Source organism: Pungitius pungitius, chromosome 7 (assembly GCF_949316345.1).
Source record: "Pungitius pungitius chromosome 7, fPunPun2.1, whole genome shotgun sequence".
In the NCBI taxonomy this organism is placed as follows: Eukaryota; Metazoa; Chordata; class Actinopteri; order Perciformes; family Gasterosteidae; genus Pungitius; species Pungitius pungitius.
The window spans coordinates 2384458-2404670 of record NC_084906.1 but is presented as its reverse complement, the minus strand read 5'-3'; the positions used below and the strand labels follow the sequence as shown (position 1 = coordinate 2404670).

Here is a 20213-nt window from a genome sequence, read left to right as displayed (position 1 = left end):
TTCATGCACCACAAACAAAAAACAGTCCATCAAACCACAAAATGGAAAGGAAAAGGAAAAGGAATTAGATGATTTGCACTTTTTTAACAAGGTTTAGCATTATTGAAGTGTACTATAAAAAGTGTATCATATTATCCTAATTGATATAGTTTTACTCTTCATTAATAGACTGTGAGAGAAGAGTTACTAGATGATATGACATTGAGAGGAAGCATGGAATCATTTGTGAGAAGACTGAAGACTGTGCACTGAGCCCTTTTCAACATATAGTTTGAAAAGACCCCTTAAAGAATACAAACTCGTGTTTGTAAGCCAAAAAGCCAACTGGCCGAGGAAGGCCGGCAATGTTAAAATGAAAATGGCTCTAGCCTGCAGCTCGAGTGTGGCAGTGTGCCTCTGTTTAAACGGGGCCCTGGGTGCTTGCGTCCATAACTGCAGTCCCTCACACAGGCATTACATGCAGCCCTTTCAAAACGCCAACAATCATCCAGCGACTTAAAAGCCTGGAGAAGCCCCGAGGACACCCATTTCTCAAACAGGAGTCTCCATCAAACATGCACGTAACCATTCGCAAAGGCACAACCGCTGCACGCCTCGCCGTGTGGGTTTTAGTGACACAACCTGCGAATTCCTCTGGGATCTGGTGTCAACCCGGTCCTAACCCGTGGCCCGCCTGCCACCTGGGGCGGCCCTTACGTCCTGATCTCCGACTGATACCCTGCACAGAGTCTGCTCTGCAGAGACGGGTTGGAAGAAGCGCCGTGAGGGACAGGGGGCAGACGGCGTCAGATAGGGACGAAGGGTCGAAGGAGGGACAGAAATAGATGGGGGGGGGGGTCGCTAAGTGGCAGCACAAAGCTGAGGGGATTATAGGAACCGAACCACCAGGTTGAAAGGCCAGGTGATGGGCATTTGGCTGTGGACATTCATTTAATAATTCAGGCAAAAAAAAGACCATTTCAATCAAACGTTTTTGTAAATGAGAACTGTGATTTTTTTAAACTTGAAATGATTTATTGGTTTGAGAAAAAAATCTATAAAAAGACACGTAAAGAGTCCAGAGAGAAGTGGATAAAATCATTTTCTCAGGTCTGCTGTTACCCGCCCTCTTGCCATCACTACTGGCCAGAGGGCGGGAGTCTGATTTGACAGACAGGCTCTTTGTAGGGGCCTAATGTTTGTCTGGTGACCCCAGGCACCCGCTTCCCCTTGGCATGCCCCCCTAGAGTGATCAGTCAGGAGCAGTGGCCAGACACTTTTACTGCCGCTGGCTCAGCACTAATTAAGAGAAACGCCGCCGCCTCTCCCCTGGCTTCAAAGACCACATGAAATGTGGAGGCTTGGAAGGGGGGGGCGCGGGGGGGCGACGACAAGAAGTAATCACATGATCCAGGGCATCACTCCACCATCCATCAACACCACTTGCAAGTGAGTCTTTTAACTGGGAATCATTCTGCTCTAGTAGTCATTTATTTACTCCATTGTTTCCCCCAGAAAGGGCAGAACATGTCTTCTGTCCCAGTGTCCCGGTGCCAGTCACCTACAGCGTACTACAGCTAGAAGGCTGCTACGTCTTATACAAACATGCATTACATCATTGCATCCTACCAGCGTCATCTTGAAACAAATCCTCATCCTTATTGAAAGAACCAGGAATCGATTTGTCTCACTGTAAGTTTGATATCTCTCTATTTTGGACTATTAACTAACAATTGACAGCAAATCAATTGCTATTGGGCAAAATTTCACAATATTAGGACTCACCTGACAGCCTCTCTTCTCGATCTCGTCGATGCACTTGCTGATAAGCAGCGGCACCATCAGCCCCGTGTTCTCCCGCTCCACCACCCGCCACGCCTCCACGCCAAACACGCGCGGCTCCCTGTCCCCGCCCGGCCCGCCGTCCAGCGAGTTCTGCCACTGCTCCATCAGGCCCAGCTTGACGTAGATCACGCCCCGCGGCTCCAGCTTCACCGCCAGCTGGTGGCACCGCGTCACCCGGAAGAGCGCGGGCAGGACCACGGTGCCGTGGCAGCAGACGCGGTTGCGCCTCGGCATCGGCTCCCAGCTGAACACCACCAGCTTCAGGTGCTGGGCGTTCTCCAGCTCGATGTTGAACGTGTGGTCCATATCGAGGAAGGCGGTCCGACACGTGAGCAGGGCGGTTCGCGCCTTGTTAACCGAGTCCACCTGGATGGCGCAGTAGACGTCCCTGGAGTCGACGCGCGGGGGTTTGAGGTCCTCGGCGCCGTAAAAGTGCAGGCTCATCAGGCCGGAGATGAACTGGCTGCACTTGGGCTGCTCTGTGAAGCTGTAATGGCGGAAGGCGTCGATGTCCAGCTCCGTGCCGTTGACTTTGGCGCTTCCGCCTCCCCCGTCCGTCTCCCTGCCCCTCCCGGCCTTCCCCTCGGCCGGGCCGTGCTTCCCGGACTTGGCCACGAGCTCCGGTGAGTCCCCGTCACTCAGGTAGCCGCCTTTGCTGGCGGACTTTGAGCCGCCGCCGCCGCTCTTCTTCTTGCTGAAGCCGTGCGGCGTGGACACGCTGCTGTCCAGGTGGTAGCGGGAGATCACGTTGCGGCTGGCCTGCCCGCCCCCAGACGCGGCCAACCTGGCGGGGGCCGAGGAATAGGGGACGACCTCCAGGCCGCGCGCGTCGCTCCGGAGGGAAGGGGCCCTGGGCTCCGCGTGGCCGCTCGGGGTCCCCTTGATGCTGAGTTTGCGGCTGAGCTCGGGGAGTTTCTTCATCTTCATGGAGAGCTTCCTGACGGTGCGCGGGGACTTGATCTTGTCTGGGAAGGACCAGTTGATGGAGCTGCTTTTCTTGGCTGGGCTCGGGCTGGAGGGAGGGGAGCTGACAGCATTGGGCAGGTCGGCACAGTCTAGAGAGGAAAACACAGGGCGCGAGAAATTTAGCCATTCGGCTGACACTTGATGGCGTCAAACATGCTTAAACCATTTACCAGACAAATTCAGGGGCAGGAAAAATGTTTCAGACGGACATTTTTTTGGATCATTCGCAAGTGGGTAATTAAGTGGGTCACATGTTCTTAAGTCTCTGTAATCACCGGTTTCCACAGAAGGGCCACTCCACTTCCACGATTACAAGCAACTGTTCAAATGTCCACTGCAGACCGGAAAGAAAAAGACTAAAACCAAAAGCAAAGGGTGCAAAAGCCATGAATTACAAGTGATGAGGTTTATGCAACCGATCCACCAAACAACGCTTCATGAATACAGGAGCCTTATATCATACCGTTAGTCTATATATGTAAATCAGGTAGTCACTATAATTCCTGACAAGGAGTTTCTGAGAGGCCCCTCGCTGTAAGTGGGCTTCATTCAATCAAACGCCATGGAAATTGAAGTGGAATGTCAGCAGCTGAATAACAGTGGTCCACCAGAAGCGGAAGGTCTGTCTAGAGACTCCCAGCGCTTTATTCATTTTAGTCATTATCGAAGTTGAGGCAGTTCTTACTAGATGTCCACAACATTTCAAGGTCTAGTTCTATGCAGGAGTGACCGCCATTGTTCAGTCTACAGAACTGAGCTGTGACTTTTTTAGTTATTTTTTCGAATAGATGTCTGACTAAACAGGAGCTTCTGTGAGTAGTCTGTTAATAGAATGATGTTGGAAGCTGCTAAATGTTCATTTATTTCTACTTTGGAGATTTAGGCTGCACTACATGTGTTTGCGTGTGCCTCATGGCAAGTGCTATTAGATCTGGTCTACAGAGTCAACAAGATGCTAAATCTGGGGCTCGATGTATGGGACATAATGTATGTATTTTGTTGTCTCCCTTGGCTAATTACGTTCTGTGAATACCCCTCAGAAACAATAGAGAGAGTCTGTAAGAGGGAAACAAAGAGGTACAAAGATGAAAGAAGAGAGAGAGAGAGAGAGAGAGAGAGAGAGAAGAGAGAGCTTGACCCTGCCAACATCACCAGCTCTATTTTCAGAGGGGACCTGCTGTGCTATTCTGGGTTGAGGACCCATAAGTGAAAAGAGGGAGGCAGAGGAGGTCCAACAGGATGGAGAGAAGGGTAAGATGGGGGGGGGGCAAGAGCAGGACAGGGTGTAGCCGGCAGATGGGGGACAAAGGCGCCCCTTGTCCAGGCACTCAGAGGTCTGGATGGTCGACTGGCAGGCTGGCCGCTGAATGTACAAATGAACACGGCTGTTCTCTCGCATTCCTCCCCCGACCCATGTTTAGCCTCCATTCCCCCCCCCCCCCCCCCCCCCGGCTGAGTAGACTTCCCTGTCGCAGCTTCTTGCCAATGACAGACACAGAGGCGCTCTGAGGAGGGGAAAAACATGGGTGGAGGGCACTGGAGGTGCAAACTCGCCAAACAACATCTGGGGTGGGGTGGGGTGCACACACACAGAGCCTGAGCCTCAGGTCTGAAGCAAGGTATATTTTGAGGTTTTTATAACCAGCAGTAAATACGTATTTTACCAGTAAAATGAGAATGGCAGGTGTGAAATAAATAGAACTGTAATCAACTCTGCTGTGACGAATGAATCCGTACAAATCATGAAAAAAAGGGACAAAAGCAGTTTTGGGGTTTGTACAAATCAAATTGCTGGATCACGCGTTTAAATGTGGCGATTCAGGACACAGAAAAGAAAACTAGGCTGTCAAGTTTATTTGGATTTACCTCACATTGCCCCGAAAGCCTTCAAAAGTAACGATCGAGACAACCACCATTGCAGCCCTGCTATTCTGTAATTTAATTGACAATCAACATGAACCGGGGCGACATACTGGCTCTGTGAAGCAGAGCCGCTCAACACTGTTGCATGGCTACTGACTGTGGCTCCACACACACACACACACACACACACACACACAGCTGTGTCCTCTGTAGCCTTTGGCCGTGTGGCAGCAGCCAGAAGGGTAACGTGACACCTCACTAGCTGAGGGTTCAGGGGCGATAGTTTGACACCCAAACCTCCAGGGCCATGTTCCAGGGTCAAAGGGCAAAAGGTCTGCATTTCTCTGGGTGTCACCTGAAACGGCTGAAACTGTGTGCACCCCCGTCCCTTTAACACGCACGTGCACTCACACATATTACTGTAACACAAACACAAAGAGAGAGAGAGAGAGTGCATGCAAATATGCGTGCGTTTAGACAAACCCATGCCCTCGGTGACCCCGCCGCGGCCCCCCCCTCAGGCACCCGGCCACTGACACCTCTTAACAAAGCCCAGGAATTTACGACGAGGCCTTTGCACAACGCGAGCTCCAGACAGGTGCAGGAGGGAGGGTGTGTGCTTGGATGCGAGGGAAACCCTGATCATGGTTAAGTAGGGCCGGTATTTCTATTGTCCATCATGAGCCAAAGTGTTCCTCTATTCAACAGCAAGATGTAAATAATAGTCCAATGGGACAATTGTGGAGAATTCCTCCTGGGATGCAGCGTCAGGGACCTCGCGCACAACAATGTGGTGTTAGTGTGTCGGCCAAGGAGACACAAACTGCGCGTACGCGCCTTGGAGGGGCCGATAATCTGCTGCCCCTGATTGCCCCTGTAAAACCAGTCGTATTTATTTGAGTGTGTGCGTACAAGCATGTACGCCAAATGTGTGTGTGTGTGTGTGTGTGTGTGTGTGTGTGCCAGACAAACCAGGCAAGTGTAAATAAAGCGGTGAATGGCATTGTTGCCCTTCAGTGGCCGTGGCCGGGCTCCGTGCTGCATCCTCCTGTAAATCGTTCAGGGCTGCAAAGCCTTTCAGTGGCCGCGGGAGGCCAAGCGCTTCACTACAGAACCCCTGCTAACACATCCGAGCACGCAGGCCCTCTCACTAGCACAACATGGCCCCCCTGCAAAAGTAGCCTAGCGTGCCCGTCGCTACCGTCGCTGACTCTGGACGGCCCGCATGCACGCAGCCACCATCCAACAACTGACTTGTCCGCTTTTCGGCATTGCATGGAAAAGTAATCTTGTATTGAATGATTTTACGTTGTTTATTTCAATAGGAAAAATGGACGGAGTTTGTTGTTGACGGTTCAGGAGGCAGAGAGTAGTAGTAATCCTAGTGCTAGAACTACAACTCAAGGTTTGGTCCAAACGCTACTTTTCTGTTAGTCACACTGACGGCTTTTGACAGATGCTAACTTGAGAAGAATGTAGATAACTTTGGAGGAAAGTCATGCAGTCGTACGTTTCTGGTGCCTCAGTTCACTGCAGTGGCAAACACAGAGGTACCTTCAGCTTGCACATAGCTAACTTCTAGCTAGCAAAAGGATTATTCTTTAGCGTAGGGAGAAAAAGGAAATCCTTTACTCATTAAAACAATGAACAGAGCAGTTTTCTCCAGCCGCTCAGGTAATGAAACGAAGAGAAGACCAAATACAAAGAGAGAGCCATGAGAAAAGCGCCCGGCTGAGGAATCCGTTCTGGTTTTGAAGTGCCGCTCTCACAAGGTTGCCCCTGCGAGTTGTTGACTTCCTCCAGAGCCAAAACCCGTGCAATCGCCAGCCAAGATTAAATTCCAGGTTGCAGCTCCCGAAGGCTTGAACTCTCATGTGACTTCAGCAGCCGGGGGGGGCCAACCTCCTCAAGCGCGGCAGGCGGCGTGACCAAAAACAACCCCCAGAAATAGCACAGATCCCCATTCTGAGCGGCGGCCAAGTCAGATTCCCCCTAACAGGCGCTGCGGAACAAGAGATCGGGAACACAACCACCCCCCCCCCCCCCCCCCCCCCACCCCCCCAAAGTCCATCAATCATTATTCTCCATACAAATGGAGCATTCAGATGGACACAAAGTCAGTCAATAGGCAGCACACGAGGAGTCTGGAGTGTATCCGGCGAGGGGAAAAAGAGCCAACCAGCCGGACAGAGGGAAGCCACAGCGGCAGAGAGTCATCTGCATCTGCACTGCTTCATTAATTCAGCGGGCGCTCTTATTCGTGCTCGATCAACGACGGGCCTGTCGAATGTTCAGTCCCGTGCATAGGACGGAGTCCGTGAGGACTCCTATTTGTGAATAAAACATGGGGCTGGAGCTCAACAATGTGGCTGCACTCCTCGTGTTGTGTTCTTTTAAAGGCTCTGTCGAAGCTTAAATCAAAGGTCATTGTTCCCTGCGCGGCGTGGGCACGTTTGCAAAAATGTGGCGGGGACGACACATGACGTGGTTCCTAAACAGCCGTGCACACACAAATGCGGTACCAATGAAGCCTCAACCAACAAACACATGGGTTTAGTGAAGTTTCATTTGTTCAGCCTGATCTGCTATTTTATCAAACAAAGCCTTAAAAGATTATAGTTTGTTTTTTTTTAAGGCTAAAATGTGCAAAACATCAGTAATGGCCCTTTTGGTATATCACCCACAATGCTGTTAGTTGTTTAATACTGTTGCATTATGATTTATGTTGGCCTAAAGAAATAGATATGTCATGATCCAACAGCCTCCTCCTGAACAATAATCCCACTAACCACTTCAGATATTTGGGATTTTTATTTAATTAATGACAGGGTAGTACAATTAACTTATTTCCTCATCTTTTAACAAACTTAGTGGGCAGCTCATCAGCTACATAAAAACGTCAGTGATCTGATACCGTCCAAGCCTCAAAAACACATTTTGGTAATGGTTCAGCTCTCGTGGAGTGGGGATGGCTCAATGAATGCAGGGTGGAGTGAGCACCCACAGCAAAACCATCGCAAAACCATCCTCCAACACTCCCAGCAGTTTCATTCTACTAACAGCGACTACAATACACACACACACACACAAACACAAACAGAAACCCACACAGCAGTTCAGTAGGAACAGGAGGCCTCTAACTGAGCTATATTTTACCTTCCCACCTTTTCTTTTGATTTTGGCCAACTGCAGCACACGCAAACAAAAAGCACCCAGCAATCAGTGTTTCCTCCTTGATGACCCGGAGCCGGGGCTTGTTGCCCTTTTTAGTCGCAGCGTGGGACGGACAAACCCGCAGGAATCAATTGCAAAGTCAACAGCAGGCGGCAGAGAGGGAGGCAGAGAGGGAGGCAGAGAGGGAGGCAGTTCCGGAGCGCGAGGGAGAAGGGAAAAAAAAAAAAAAAAAAAGCAACACTGGCTTCTCATTTTCACTGCGACCCCCTCGGAACGCCAGTAAAACGCACACTACCGCCGGCCTGCTACTCTCATTCAAAAACAGAAGCTCATGACACAATGTGAACGAGGTGCAGGTCTTTTTTTTTTTTTTTTTAAAAGGTAGACAGCTTGGTGAACGTTAAGAAAACATTTCAGTTAACAGAAGCCCAGAACGAGATTACTGCTTACCCGACACAAAAAGGCCCACATGACACCGGCTAATTTCCCCAGCGCTGCAGATTAGGACCTGAAACCTCGATCGAAAGGTGCGGGCAGAAATAGCCAAAATATAATTAGATCCATGCGCTATGATTAGTGTCTTTCCCGTACCGGAACATGGACTAATTTGGGACGGGTTTAATCCTAATCCTTCAAGGAGAGTCTCTCGAGCCCCACGGGACGTCAGAGAGAGAGAGCTGGGAGCGAGATGCCAGTCAATTGGTGCATCTGTCCTGGGAGGGAATGCATAAACCTTCCCCCTCTGTCAGATAAAGCGTTTCTTCATATGAAGATACGTGTGTTTATGTACGGAAAACTCCAGTTTACATAATAGTCTTTTATTTATAGGAAGAAAATGGTTGTATTCAACAGTAAAAAACACACGTTGTGCTCTATTCCTGCCGTAAACTGTGGCTGTGAGGACTACCAGCTTAAGACTTTGTTCAGCATATTCAAACGGTTCAGACCCGCCTCATACGACAACAAATGTGTGTTGCGTGCCACTGAAGAGTGTCGTCGAAAGCAGCAATTATGGGCTCAGCTCAAGATATGCCAATTGGTTCAAACTACCACGTTCCCACATCACAGGGAACAAAAAGTCGGAAGTGAGAAAATAGAGAGCGAGCTTACTGGGAGACAGGGAGCCGTGTGCTGGCTGTCATCATTGTGCTGTCGCTGTACCAACAGTCTCACAGCACACAAGTTAATCAAAAAGTGAATCATTTTGGGGGGGGGGGGTTGTATCTGCATACACAATAAAAGCAGTGTTGATGAGCAAGCGTTCAGGCCAGGGGTTTTTGAAGAACTTTAGAGAAGTATCAATTTTCAACACTCACAAGTAAACGGATATTCTTTCCTCTGAGGAATGCCTGTTGAATCCCTCCCGGCCGATGTCTGTTTGAGTTTAACTAATGAGTAACACTGACATGGAGCGATGTGATTGGACAGCCAGGGCGCCAGTCAAACCGAGCGGAAAAACAAAAAAAGAACCAGGAAGGCTACACTTGTATTTTTAACTCAGCAATACTCTGTTTTTGGTTCCATACCATGCTGAGTGTAACCATTAAATGCTTTTTATAATTGTACATAAGAGTCATAGTAAAAATCCAACAGCTGTAATTTGTGCTTAATGACAAAACTCGGCCCCAGAGAAATAAGAAGGAAAGATTGAGCGGAAAAAGTTAACAAAAAGCAAGGAAGGAAAGTGAGAGCAAGTGGTGTCCATGTCTCTCTCTTTTTTTATATTGCCTCACCTGTGGCTCTGCTGGCGGACGGCCCCCCCTCCTCCTGCGCTCTGCACGCCAGCGGCGCCCTGTGCGGATGCGGTGCCTCTGTGGAATGCGCCGCGTTGCCCTGACCCCCCTCCCCAGAACCGCCCCCGGGGCTTTCCCCGGGCGACTCCGGCCGCCGCGATCCGCCGCGATCCGCGTCCCCCCCCCTGCCGCTGGGCCTCCGGCGGGCCTCTGCACCGGGTGGAACCCGCAGCCGGAGGCAGGCTCGCTGAGACGCCTCCGGCTCGTCGTCCTCTGGGATCGGGTTGTACCAGATCTCCCCCTCGTCGTCCGCGTCGTTCTCCTCCGCCGGGTCCACGCCCCGAGGCTGAGGGGAAACCTTGGCCTGACCAACGGTGATCTGAACCGAGAGAGAAGTACATCAAACAAAAGACAGCATGAGCTGGGACGTTCTGGAAGCAGGTCACATGTCTTACGAGATTCAGATGCGGTTTAGTCCCCAGAAGGTGACTAAACCGCGATGGATGAAACCTCCGATGAGTGTTGGATTCATCCACGAATGAAAGAAACTCTTGTGAAGTATCACATGGCAAACCAACCAATCGACACACAGCGCCCCCACAGGAAAGCGAATGAGTGTGTGTTCCCTCGCGTCTTGCTAACGTAAAACCCCCCCCGAGGGCCAACCTGAGGCAGCTGCAGGCAGGCCGGCCGGGCTGAAGGTCTCAAGTGGTCCGGGGAGGGACTGGGAGGGGAGCCCTCCTCCTCAGCTCCCAGCGTTCCCAGCAGCTCGTCCTTGGCGCAGTGGTTCTTCCCGAGGGAGCTCTGCTGCAGCCAGTTGCGCTTCTTGGAGACCGTGATGGTGGTGAGCGGTGGTCGCCGTGGCGACGACTCACTGGGCCTGCCCACCTCGCGGCCATTGGCACATGGGGTTTGGACATTCTCAATGAAAGCTGAGGGTGTGATGGAAAAAGAGAGAGAGAGAGAGAGAAGGAGACTAAAAACCACGCAACCAATCATCTTCATGACTTAAGTCATTAATGCAGTGAAGGGAACAAATGGGAGTTCATTCGTAGACTATTCATGTTCTGCCAGGTTGAAGAAAACATCTGTATCAAGAAACCACAGGTGTGGAACCGCTGAATAATGTCATCAGGTTTTATAGAATTTTCCACTCGTTTTTTTTTCTTATTTCTTTCTGTGAAGTCGGATAAAGAGCCACTTCTTTGCTTCATCTTACTTGATTTTGATATATTCTGGATTGACTATTGTTATTTAGTTTTTATGATCAAAGTCTAACTATGAATCCAACCACCTCCCCAAGTTTTGCATTTCATTTGTGTGTGTGTGTGTGTGTGTGTGTGTGTGTGTGTGTGTGTGTGTGTGTGTGTGTGTGTGTGTGTGTGTGTGTGTGTGTGTGTGTGTGTGTGTGAGAATGTGGGGTACGGGGGTAACGATAAGTACAGCCACTGGCAATAGAGAAATTATAGATGGTGATCTGGTCCCTGAAGGTCCTAACAAGGGCATTAAAAGAGCTTTGTTCAAGTGTGTGTTTTTTAAAAATTATTTCTCAATGAGAAAGTAAAAATATATTTTATTAGAAAGCACAAACCGTCTTTGGAAATGTTCTGACTTGATTTTACATTCACAGGGTTTGATGAGAAGAGGCAGCTGGAGAAATATAACCTCACAGCGTGTGTGTGTGTGTGTGTGTGTGTGTGTGTGTGTGAGAATGTGGGGTACGGGGGTAACGATAAGTACAGCCACTGGCAATAGAGAAATTATAGATGGTGATCTGGTCCCTGAAGGTCCTAACAAGGGCATTAAAAGAGCTTTGTTCAAGTGTGTGTTTTTTAAAAATTATTTCTCAATGAGAAAGTAAAAATATATTTTATTAGAAAGCACAAACCGTCTTTGGAAATGTTCTGACTTGATTTTACATTCACAGGGTTTGATGAGAAGAGGCAGCTGGAGAAATATAACCTCACAGCGTGTGTGTGTGTGTGTGTGTGTGTGTGTGTGTGTGTGTGTGTGTGTGTGACGAGCAAGGTGCTGGGTCTTGCTCTGACATGTACAGTAGGCTGGTGTAAAGACTGTTTTGATCCTCAGCGGGTGCCAGACGAGCCCCCCTCCACATGCTATAATGACATCTAATGACATCTTCTCCTTTCCTCAAGGAAATGCATTTCGTGCACGTCGAGCTTTAGCCACCAAATTACAGACACGGGAACATTTTCACTTTACAAAATCTAACCCTAACAGAGGGCAACCTGTTTGTGCATGAGTCGCTGTGGTAGAAGATAAAAAGGTGAACGAGTCAGAGAAGAACTACTATGTTTTTGTTTTAGCAATCCAGAGGAGTCCAAAGGAAGTACAAAAAAAAGAATCACATGGTTTCAGATTACATAACTTCTAGTCAGTTGATTGAAACCGAGGTATTTTTTTTGTTGTTGCTTGGTTGCTTTTATTGACAAAGCCCTTAATGCGGCAGGGAGAGAGCACGGGGCTCCCCCGGGATCTCCTTGTCTCCCAAAGTCAAACAGAACTCCCTGAACTCCGGCTCCTCTCACTACAAAAACTAGTCCCTAGTGGGATGAAATTGCTTGTGGAATACCCTTCCTCTGGGTTTTCAGCCAATGATACAAGACACTGCTGATTCCATTTTAAATAATCCCGTCACAGACCCTCATCCGTTCCAGTTGAATTTAAACAGACCCTACTCTTCTCTGGTAATAAAAAAAACCACCTTTAAGTGATTTTCACTCTCTGCAGTGTTTAATTTACATAAGACAGCAGTGTGTTTGCACTTCCCTGGATTACGATGCGTTTGAGGACCTGCAGCTCAGCAGCTCAAACACGTGCCGACTGCAGAGCGAAGGGGAAACTTCACCCCGTTTTTGACGTGTTTCTGCTGCTAAGCCGAATCCCGATGGTTGATGTGCAGGCCCGAGCTGTAATAATCTGCTTTCATCTGTTCTCAGCTGGAGTGCCGAGTAACCCTTTAATTACTGTCTTCATGCAATGTACTTACATTTGAATCTACATGAAACCTACAGCAAAGTAGCCTGTATTACAATAGCAATTAGATAGTTGTGTGCACTAACCTTGTGGTTTCCAAAAAAAACTTGTGAAAAGCAGGACGGAACCACAAACTATTGGGCCAATAATCGAGAGTTTCTTCTCTATAGATGAAGTACATCCGGGGGAATTTTATCACGTGAGAAAGACCCTCGATTTCAAGTAATGACAAGGCACAGACATTAGAGAAGACTGCTTTGTTTTATGGCCGTACCAATTCTATCCAAGATTTTAAAAAAAACTATCTGACACTTTAACGCTCAATCTGGTGGACGCACGACTCAAGAAAGGTGAGATGGTTACGCGTGGAGCCGCTTGTCCGCATGCCACCGTCTCTCAGGGGTCTTTCATAACCGGGGGAGGAAGCGTGTTCTGACACGAGCAGCATTCCACACCACGGCTCCAGCTTTAAAGCCTCGCCGCCGTCTCCTCCCACTGTCGCACCGCTCACCTGGAGGACGCCAGTTTCAGCCTAATGAGTGAAATGATTGATATTTTCACTGTTAATTATCCAACCAGCAGCAGCCCGTTCGGCTCCTCCATTACAGCTTCTGATGTCGATGATTGATGGATCAACCATGGAATCACTCTGATTTTCCTCAAATGATCTTCAAACAACAACAATATACAGTCAAGGAGACAAAGAACCAAACAGGATCATTTCCGAGATAATGAAAAAGCTCTTTCGGACGGGTAACAATGCGGATTTGGTGTTTGCATCAACTAATAAAATGAGTTATCTATGATTGATGGAAAACAATTAGTTGATGAATTCATTACCCGATCGGATTAGCTGTGTTTCTTTCTCTTTTGCTATAGTAAACTAAAAAAGTTTGGGTTTAAACAAGCCGTTTAAAGACCTAACTGATGTTTGTTTTGTTTTTTTATAATCGGCAGGGAAGGATTTCTCTTCTGTCAAACTAGTAGAATGGTCCAGGAAGGAACAACGTTTTGGAGACTTTTAGAAGCTTCCCATGACATTAAATGTGCCAACACACAAAATAGGACAGCTTTCCAAGAAAGTGAAAGAAGAAAAAAACAGCTCCTTCCTTGGTTTTTTTTTTTCTTAGCCAATGCTAAAAGGTTCCTACCCTGAACTCCGATCAACACAATGCCAAGAAAGGGAGAAGGGAAATTACCATAACGGAGCAAACACGGCTCTCTCCATGCGCAGCAGTGGCATGAAGACGATGTGTTCGGGGCACACACACCCCTGACCCGAAGGTAGCAGCTGGCCAGAGCACAAAACACAACGTTTTCTCCCGAGAGTATAAAGAGGAAAAGAGGTGGACGGGGAAAGAGTCCTATGGGGTTTTTCCTGAGATTTCCGAAAGGAATGCAAACATTTTTTCTTTTATTACAAGCCTATTTTCTGGTTGTGATGTGGACCTGTGCCACACGAGCCTGAGCGTTAAACCCAATTACATTCATGTTGTAATCATCTGAATATCTCTTCTCCAAGACAACGACACCAGATCAACTTTCCCATCGTTTTTTCAATCCTGATCTTGAATTCCTTCTCTTTTGATAAGGACAAAACACACACACACACCAGCTAGTTTCATCCTCCATACAGACAACACTTTGTTGTGTACACAGAGCTTCAGGCTCCCCCCATCAGGGGGGAATCGCTCGCTGTGTGCCGTGCGTTCCTGGTGACGCTCATTCATGTGGTAATCAGGGGTTCCCCAATGTGGGATCCCTTCGTTTGTTACGTCTCGCTGGGTCTGAGCCTCCGAGCGGCGCAGCCATGCTAACGCTGGAGCTACTTCCTCCCGCGGCGCGTTGGCTTGAAAATCCAAAATTTATTTTCAACGTTTGCAGCTCTTTCAGCGACTTTTCTGAAGAAAAAAAAAAAAAGAAAAGAAAGGGGATTGTACAAAGGCACATGGACGAACAGTGTGACCCAGTTAGACGCTGCTAATTTCAAGATAAGTAACCAAGAGACCCTTCAACAAAGCTTTGTGCAGTAGCTCCGGTGCCGTTGAATTTCACACTCTTTGCAGCCACCATCACATGACCCGTTCTAATCTAATAATAATCCTGTATGAACCCCAGTGCTTCAGGTTTCTCTTTATCCCCTTTATATGTCTTGAGGGCCATGCTCCATAAATCTGTCAAAAGTACAAACGAGACCAATTTACGGAGCAGATTCACATTCATCTGAAGCTCAGGAACCAGGTTTCTGGCACAACACAGAAAAACCAAATGCCACATCGTTCTGACATGACCTGACAGCAGTGAGGGGGGGGGGGGGAGGCTCACACTACACCTGAACTTTTGTCTCATTACAGCAATGGATATAGCAAAGAATGAGCTATACCGCACCCTCTGTTCTATTCCTTGGTTGTCAGTTCTTTCATAGAAAAAAAAGGTATGATTTTCTTGCCTGCCTCCCAGGAGTGGATCGTTTGTTTCCTTGTTTTTGTGTCTATGGCTCAGACTCAGACGTTGGCATTTGACTGACATGCCGCTCCTAAATTCATGTCTGGCCAAAACATGAAGCATGGACACTGCCCCCCCCCCAGCACCACTAAACCAGGAGATGTGCATATGCATGCTCATGCACACACTATCCCTCAAAAACACACACAGCTGAGGGTGATAGTTAACTTTTTTTTTTTCCATAGTAATTAAAGGACAAGTCAGAACAGGAATAAATTAGCTGCAGTCTAATCAAGAAAATATTGTTGTCCTATCACTTCAAAAGTACAGTTTAATTACCGAACACTTAGGGGGGAGGAACACAACTATTTTTAGAAAGCTGGGATTACATAAATATTTAGAATAAAGCAAGAGACTCAATGAAAAGTGTCAAGCCAAGACAAGCAATTCACCGGAGCTTTTGAGAGCTTTTTTTCTCCTTCTTTAAATGGTTCTTTGTGAGGTGCTGAGAGGCCCACAGTGGCAAGATAAGCCCGCAGCCGACCTTAATAAATGCTTAATCGCCCTTCACTTTGCTCCTTTATGGCGCGGAATTAAGTGACACAACGCAAACAAGTTAAACAACAGCAATGGCATCCTAAATATTCAATCCGGAGTCTGTTTAAAATGCGAGTTACCGGGGAGCTGTCCAGAGCGGGGAGGAAGGCCTCATGACAACCCAACCCCCCTCCACGCACACAGACACACACACACACACACACACACACACGCACACCACTACCACAGAGAATAACTGCAGTGGCTGCTGCACTGCTTTGGATTCCTCTGGCCACAGCTGTGGAAAAGTTCACCAGGGACGGGGAAGGAAAAGCTGCGTAAAATGGGGGGGGGGAAAAAATGTAAATCAAGTAGGGAGAGAGGCCGTGGAAACTAAAAAAACCAACAACTTCAGCAGAGGAAAGGGCCGCGTTGTAAAAGGTGGCTCAGCAGCGTCAGAGACCCCGCTCTATTTGTAGCAGCACAGCACCGTGACAGTCAACAACCGCCTGAGCACATGGCAGCTCATCGACTCGCTGTCAGAACAACACACACACACACACACACACATCCAGGCACTCACCAACACGCACACACACAAAGCTGTGAGCGGTAGAATAGAAAGGTGGTGACGTGCCTATGATCCATGCCATGTTTTCCTCTCGGGGACAGTTTTCCGAATCCTGTGCTTGAACTAAAAAACGCTCCTGATTGCAGTGAGAAACTTGTGTAGTAAATCCCTTTATGTGTATATGTATGATGCAGGTTACTGTCACTGCGGTGTAAAAGAAAAAAAAAGGAAAGTGGTCATCGTTTGAGTCAACATGGAGCAGGTATACCAGGAAAACTCCATCTGCAGTGGAAAGCTGGGTGAGATGGTGGAAGCTCCAGAGCAGCTACTAAACAGACTTTGTGGTGAGATTGTTTTGCCAACTGTGTGAAGTTTACACACCTGAACATCCCACCTAATCCCTGGCTAGCTCACCTTTAGGTTGCACATAAACAAACATTTGGGACGGTTTCATGACACAGATGATTTCAGTTTTCACACAAAGTACATCGAAGCAGAATTAGAAAATCACTTGGTGTACAATCACAGGATATCTCCATAAACCAAGCCTCCACCAACCAACACAACAAAAAACACACAGAGAGAGAGAGAGAGAGACACATAGGGAGTTAGTTGTTACTGAAACAGAAACACCTACAAACACGATGTGTGATTAATTTTGTGTTAAAATGCACCTAAATTAGTGAGAAGGACAGAACCCGCCACCGTTTGAAGAAACAAATGAAAAAGAGTGAGGTCGGAGTTTTCTCGTCCCTTTGGTTTGCATCCATGAGAGGAGGAGTGCAGGGTGAACCACCACCAGACGGAGTTTACTACGAGCGGAGGAGGATGACAATAATCAGACGGCAGGAAGGAGTGGTCTCTGATGGTCTAGAGGAGCCACGGGAGTTGAGGCCACTCCGGATGGCCTTCCTACCTGGCTGCTGGCGCTGTGGGGATTTGGCCGGGACACATTTGACCCCTCGGTTGGATGTCTGGCCCCCGGCTTTAGACATGCCGAGGTTACCCTGAGGGCAGGGCCTGTCCTGGCTCCGGCCTCCGCCGCGGGGCGACGCCGAGCCCTCGATGCGTTGCTTCATCTCGGAGGACAACAGGCGGCCCCGGTGCATCCACTCTTGCATCTTGTTGACGGTGACGCCGTGCCCCTTGTTGGCGGATCGGGCTCCCGGCGCCCGGACGTCAGACGGCTCCCGGCGGTTGGCTCGACCCCGATCGGTCGATGCATCCGCGTTGCTGTCCGAGGAACCCGTGAGGCTGTTGACGGAGCCGCTGCTCCCGCCCCGCTGCCCGCCGCGGTCTCCGTCCCCGCCGGCGTCCACCAGCAGCAGCAGCTCGCCGCTGCTGCTGGTGCTGCAGAGCACCAGAGATCCTGAGGGCTCCCCCGACCCCGAGGCCTCGGCCCACGCCGCGTCTTTTGCCTCCGTGGGCCCTCTATCGCCACTGGCGTCTAGACTTTTGGGGTCCTGAATACAGAGTGAGGGTCCACCTGCACGCCGGACAGCTCCGTCACTAGCGGAGCGCCGCAATGTGGGTCTTCTCTCGGTCAAGGACAGGGTCACCATGCTCTTACTGGTCAGCCTGCCCGTGAGGCCTGATTCCAGGGCCCCGCCGAGGCAAAGTAGGAGCGAGTCGTTGTCCGACACCTGTTGGGGGCTGTTGTCGCCTCCTGACGACCAGGAGTCACTGTCCATGTTCTTGGCGGACAACCTGGAGCACAGGCTATCCCTGGAGTGGCTACTGCAGGAGGAGGTGGCGCCTTGCTCAGTTAAAGCACCACCACTCATCTGTTGGACGTCCAGGTTGATATCATTCATAGCATTGATAAGAAGGTAATACGCTTCTTTCAGCCGGTTCCTGAGCCGGTCTGTTTCCTGAGCACTGTTACTAACATCAAGCTGTTCGTTGTCCTGCGGCAGCTCTGCGACGTCTCTGTCGCCATCACTTTGAGCTCTGATCGTTTCATAGAACGGCAGTATTTCGTTATCATAGTAATCCTCATCCTCACTATCTAAAGCGTATCTCAGTGACCCCTGCGTGGCGCACAGGGATGCCATGTTTAGGTCGCATATTTCTAACTCTGTTGGGAAGAAGGTCGGGCTCTGCACACCGCCCGCGGGCCCTCTGTGGTCCCCGGCGTCCTCGGGCCCGTAACTCTCAACGCTTCTGATCACGATGTTTTCCTCCGAGCTGCTTGGGCGCACAAGTTCGGCGCGAACGAGCGAGTTCGCCTCCGAAGTCTGATTGTCGTCCCCGGTCCGGTTGGCGTTGCGTTCGCCGCCAGCCGCCGCCGCCGCCGCGCAGCCTGCCATGTGCCGGTCGACGGGCTCCGTCCCTCCGGTAACCCGGCGCTCTGGGGCTCCACCGAGCGCGGCACGCGGCTCCACCTGCGCGCGGTGCAGAACGCGGTTTGAATTCCCCCCGAAGCCGATCGAATCCCCGACGCTGCACTGCCACGGCTCCGAGCCGTAGTGCCTCCTCTGGGCACGCGGCCCCCCGAGCGGGATCCCCGCAGATAACGCACGTTTTTCAGGGGACGCGGGCCCCCGGCGGCTCCCCGCGAAGCGCGCGTCTCTTTGAAGCGACACCCCCGGGAGCTGCTCGTTAACCCCGGCCCTGCCCCCGCTGCTCCGCTCCTGGGGACGCGCGCCGGACGCCTCTCCGCGGCGGCTCTCCCGGACCAGAACGACCGCCTCTGCGTGCACCGTCGCCCCGTCAACACAATTCTCGTACGTGCTCATTCTCTCCGTCACGCGATCCAGCCCCGCGAGCCAGACCGCCGGGCGAGCCTCGTCGGAGTCGACCTGCGTTTGCAAAACTTTTTCTTTACCTTCTCGGCCCCCATCCGCCGCCGCAGAGCTGTATCCGCCGCCGACAGTCGCTCCTTTCTTGGATTTCTTCCCCCGGAGTTTCGCTAGTAAAGTCCTCCGCAGAGGATCAGCCATTCCTTTCCTTTGAACCCCCCCCCCACCCCACCCCCTCCCTCAGTTAATTCCTCCTCCGGGTTTCTTTCAGCACGACGGCTCCAGAAGGAAAAGGGCCGAGTGGGTTCTCCTCGCTCGCCGCGGTCAAAGCTCGCCGGGCGGACGGGCTCCTCTCCATTCTCCGCTGTCACCTCCGCTCTGGCGCCTCGCTCGCTCCTAGCTCTCCCCTCACTGCTTAACTGCACCACCTCTCTCTCCCTCCCTCTCTCTCTCTCTCTCTCTCCACATCTCTGCTCCACGCACATGCACCACCCCCCGGCCCCCCTCCCTCTTCCATTCTCTCTAGCGCCTCACCTCAGGTTCTACTCATGTTTGCCGCTCAAACTGGCCAGTTGGCATATTTTTACGGGCTCAAAGTTCAGGGATCTTGCAGATAGATTACCAGGAGGAGACTATTGTAATAACACGCATTCATGGTACATCCACCTGGTTGGTGCTTGACACTTTGGGGACGCAGAATGTCATCATAATTGAACATCTGGAACACAACGTTTTTGATTGAGAATGACCTATAATGAAAAAAAAGGATCAACCCATTATTATTTTGACCCTTCTTATCGTCATACGAATGTTTGTAAATAACAACAATAATTTATTAGTAATCGAGTATCATTCAGTTAAAGATGTGGTGAGGAACTTTTAAGTTGTTATGAAGAAGTCTTACTGGTGCCTCAAAATGATCTAAATTAAGTCAAATATTTTGCAGTTCTATGCAGTTATCCTTAACTGCTATTGGTCTGAATTTCATAAAGAATCACATGAAATCCTTCAGGTTGACATAAAACTCTGATTTAAATGCACTGATTTAAATATGGCAGTGTATTCTATACATTTCAGTCACCCCCTTCACTAGTAGCTGTGAAGGCATTCCAGCAGCAAGGAAAAGATCTCTTGTCTTGAGGGGGGGGGGGGGGGGGCTCGACCCTTTGCAGAGAAAGACAGAGAAGCAATGAGGAGAATCACCTAGCAGCTTTGAATAATCTAACACCATTTACAAATGAGAAGGTATGTTGTCAGGAATTTTGTCTTTTCGTAGTTTTCATCTTTGTTATTACACACCCGCAAAAGGCCTTTGCTCCTAAAAGCACAACCTGCGACATGATGGATCGCCACCGATTATTG

At 49.7% G+C, this 20213-nt stretch overlaps 1 protein-coding gene across 1 annotated transcript in view; it reads right to left on the bottom strand.

Annotated features, from left to right (window-relative positions):
• The window catches only part of syde2 (synapse defective 1, Rho GTPase, homolog 2 (C. elegans)), a 34855-nt gene extending 15803 nt beyond the window's left edge, over window positions 1–19052 (bottom strand). Inside the window, exons 1-4 of the mRNA XM_062563475.1 lie at window positions 17027–19052; window positions 10227–10492; window positions 9561–9939; window positions 1765–2879 (exon numbers count right to left, since the gene is read on the bottom strand). Coding sequence (XP_062419459.1) covers window positions 1765–2879; window positions 9561–9939; window positions 10227–10492; window positions 17027–19052 — 3786 coding nt within the window. The remainder of the gene's footprint in view (window positions 1–1764; window positions 2880–9560; window positions 9940–10226; window positions 10493–17026) is intronic.
• Window positions 19053–20213: the final 1161 nt, after the last annotated feature.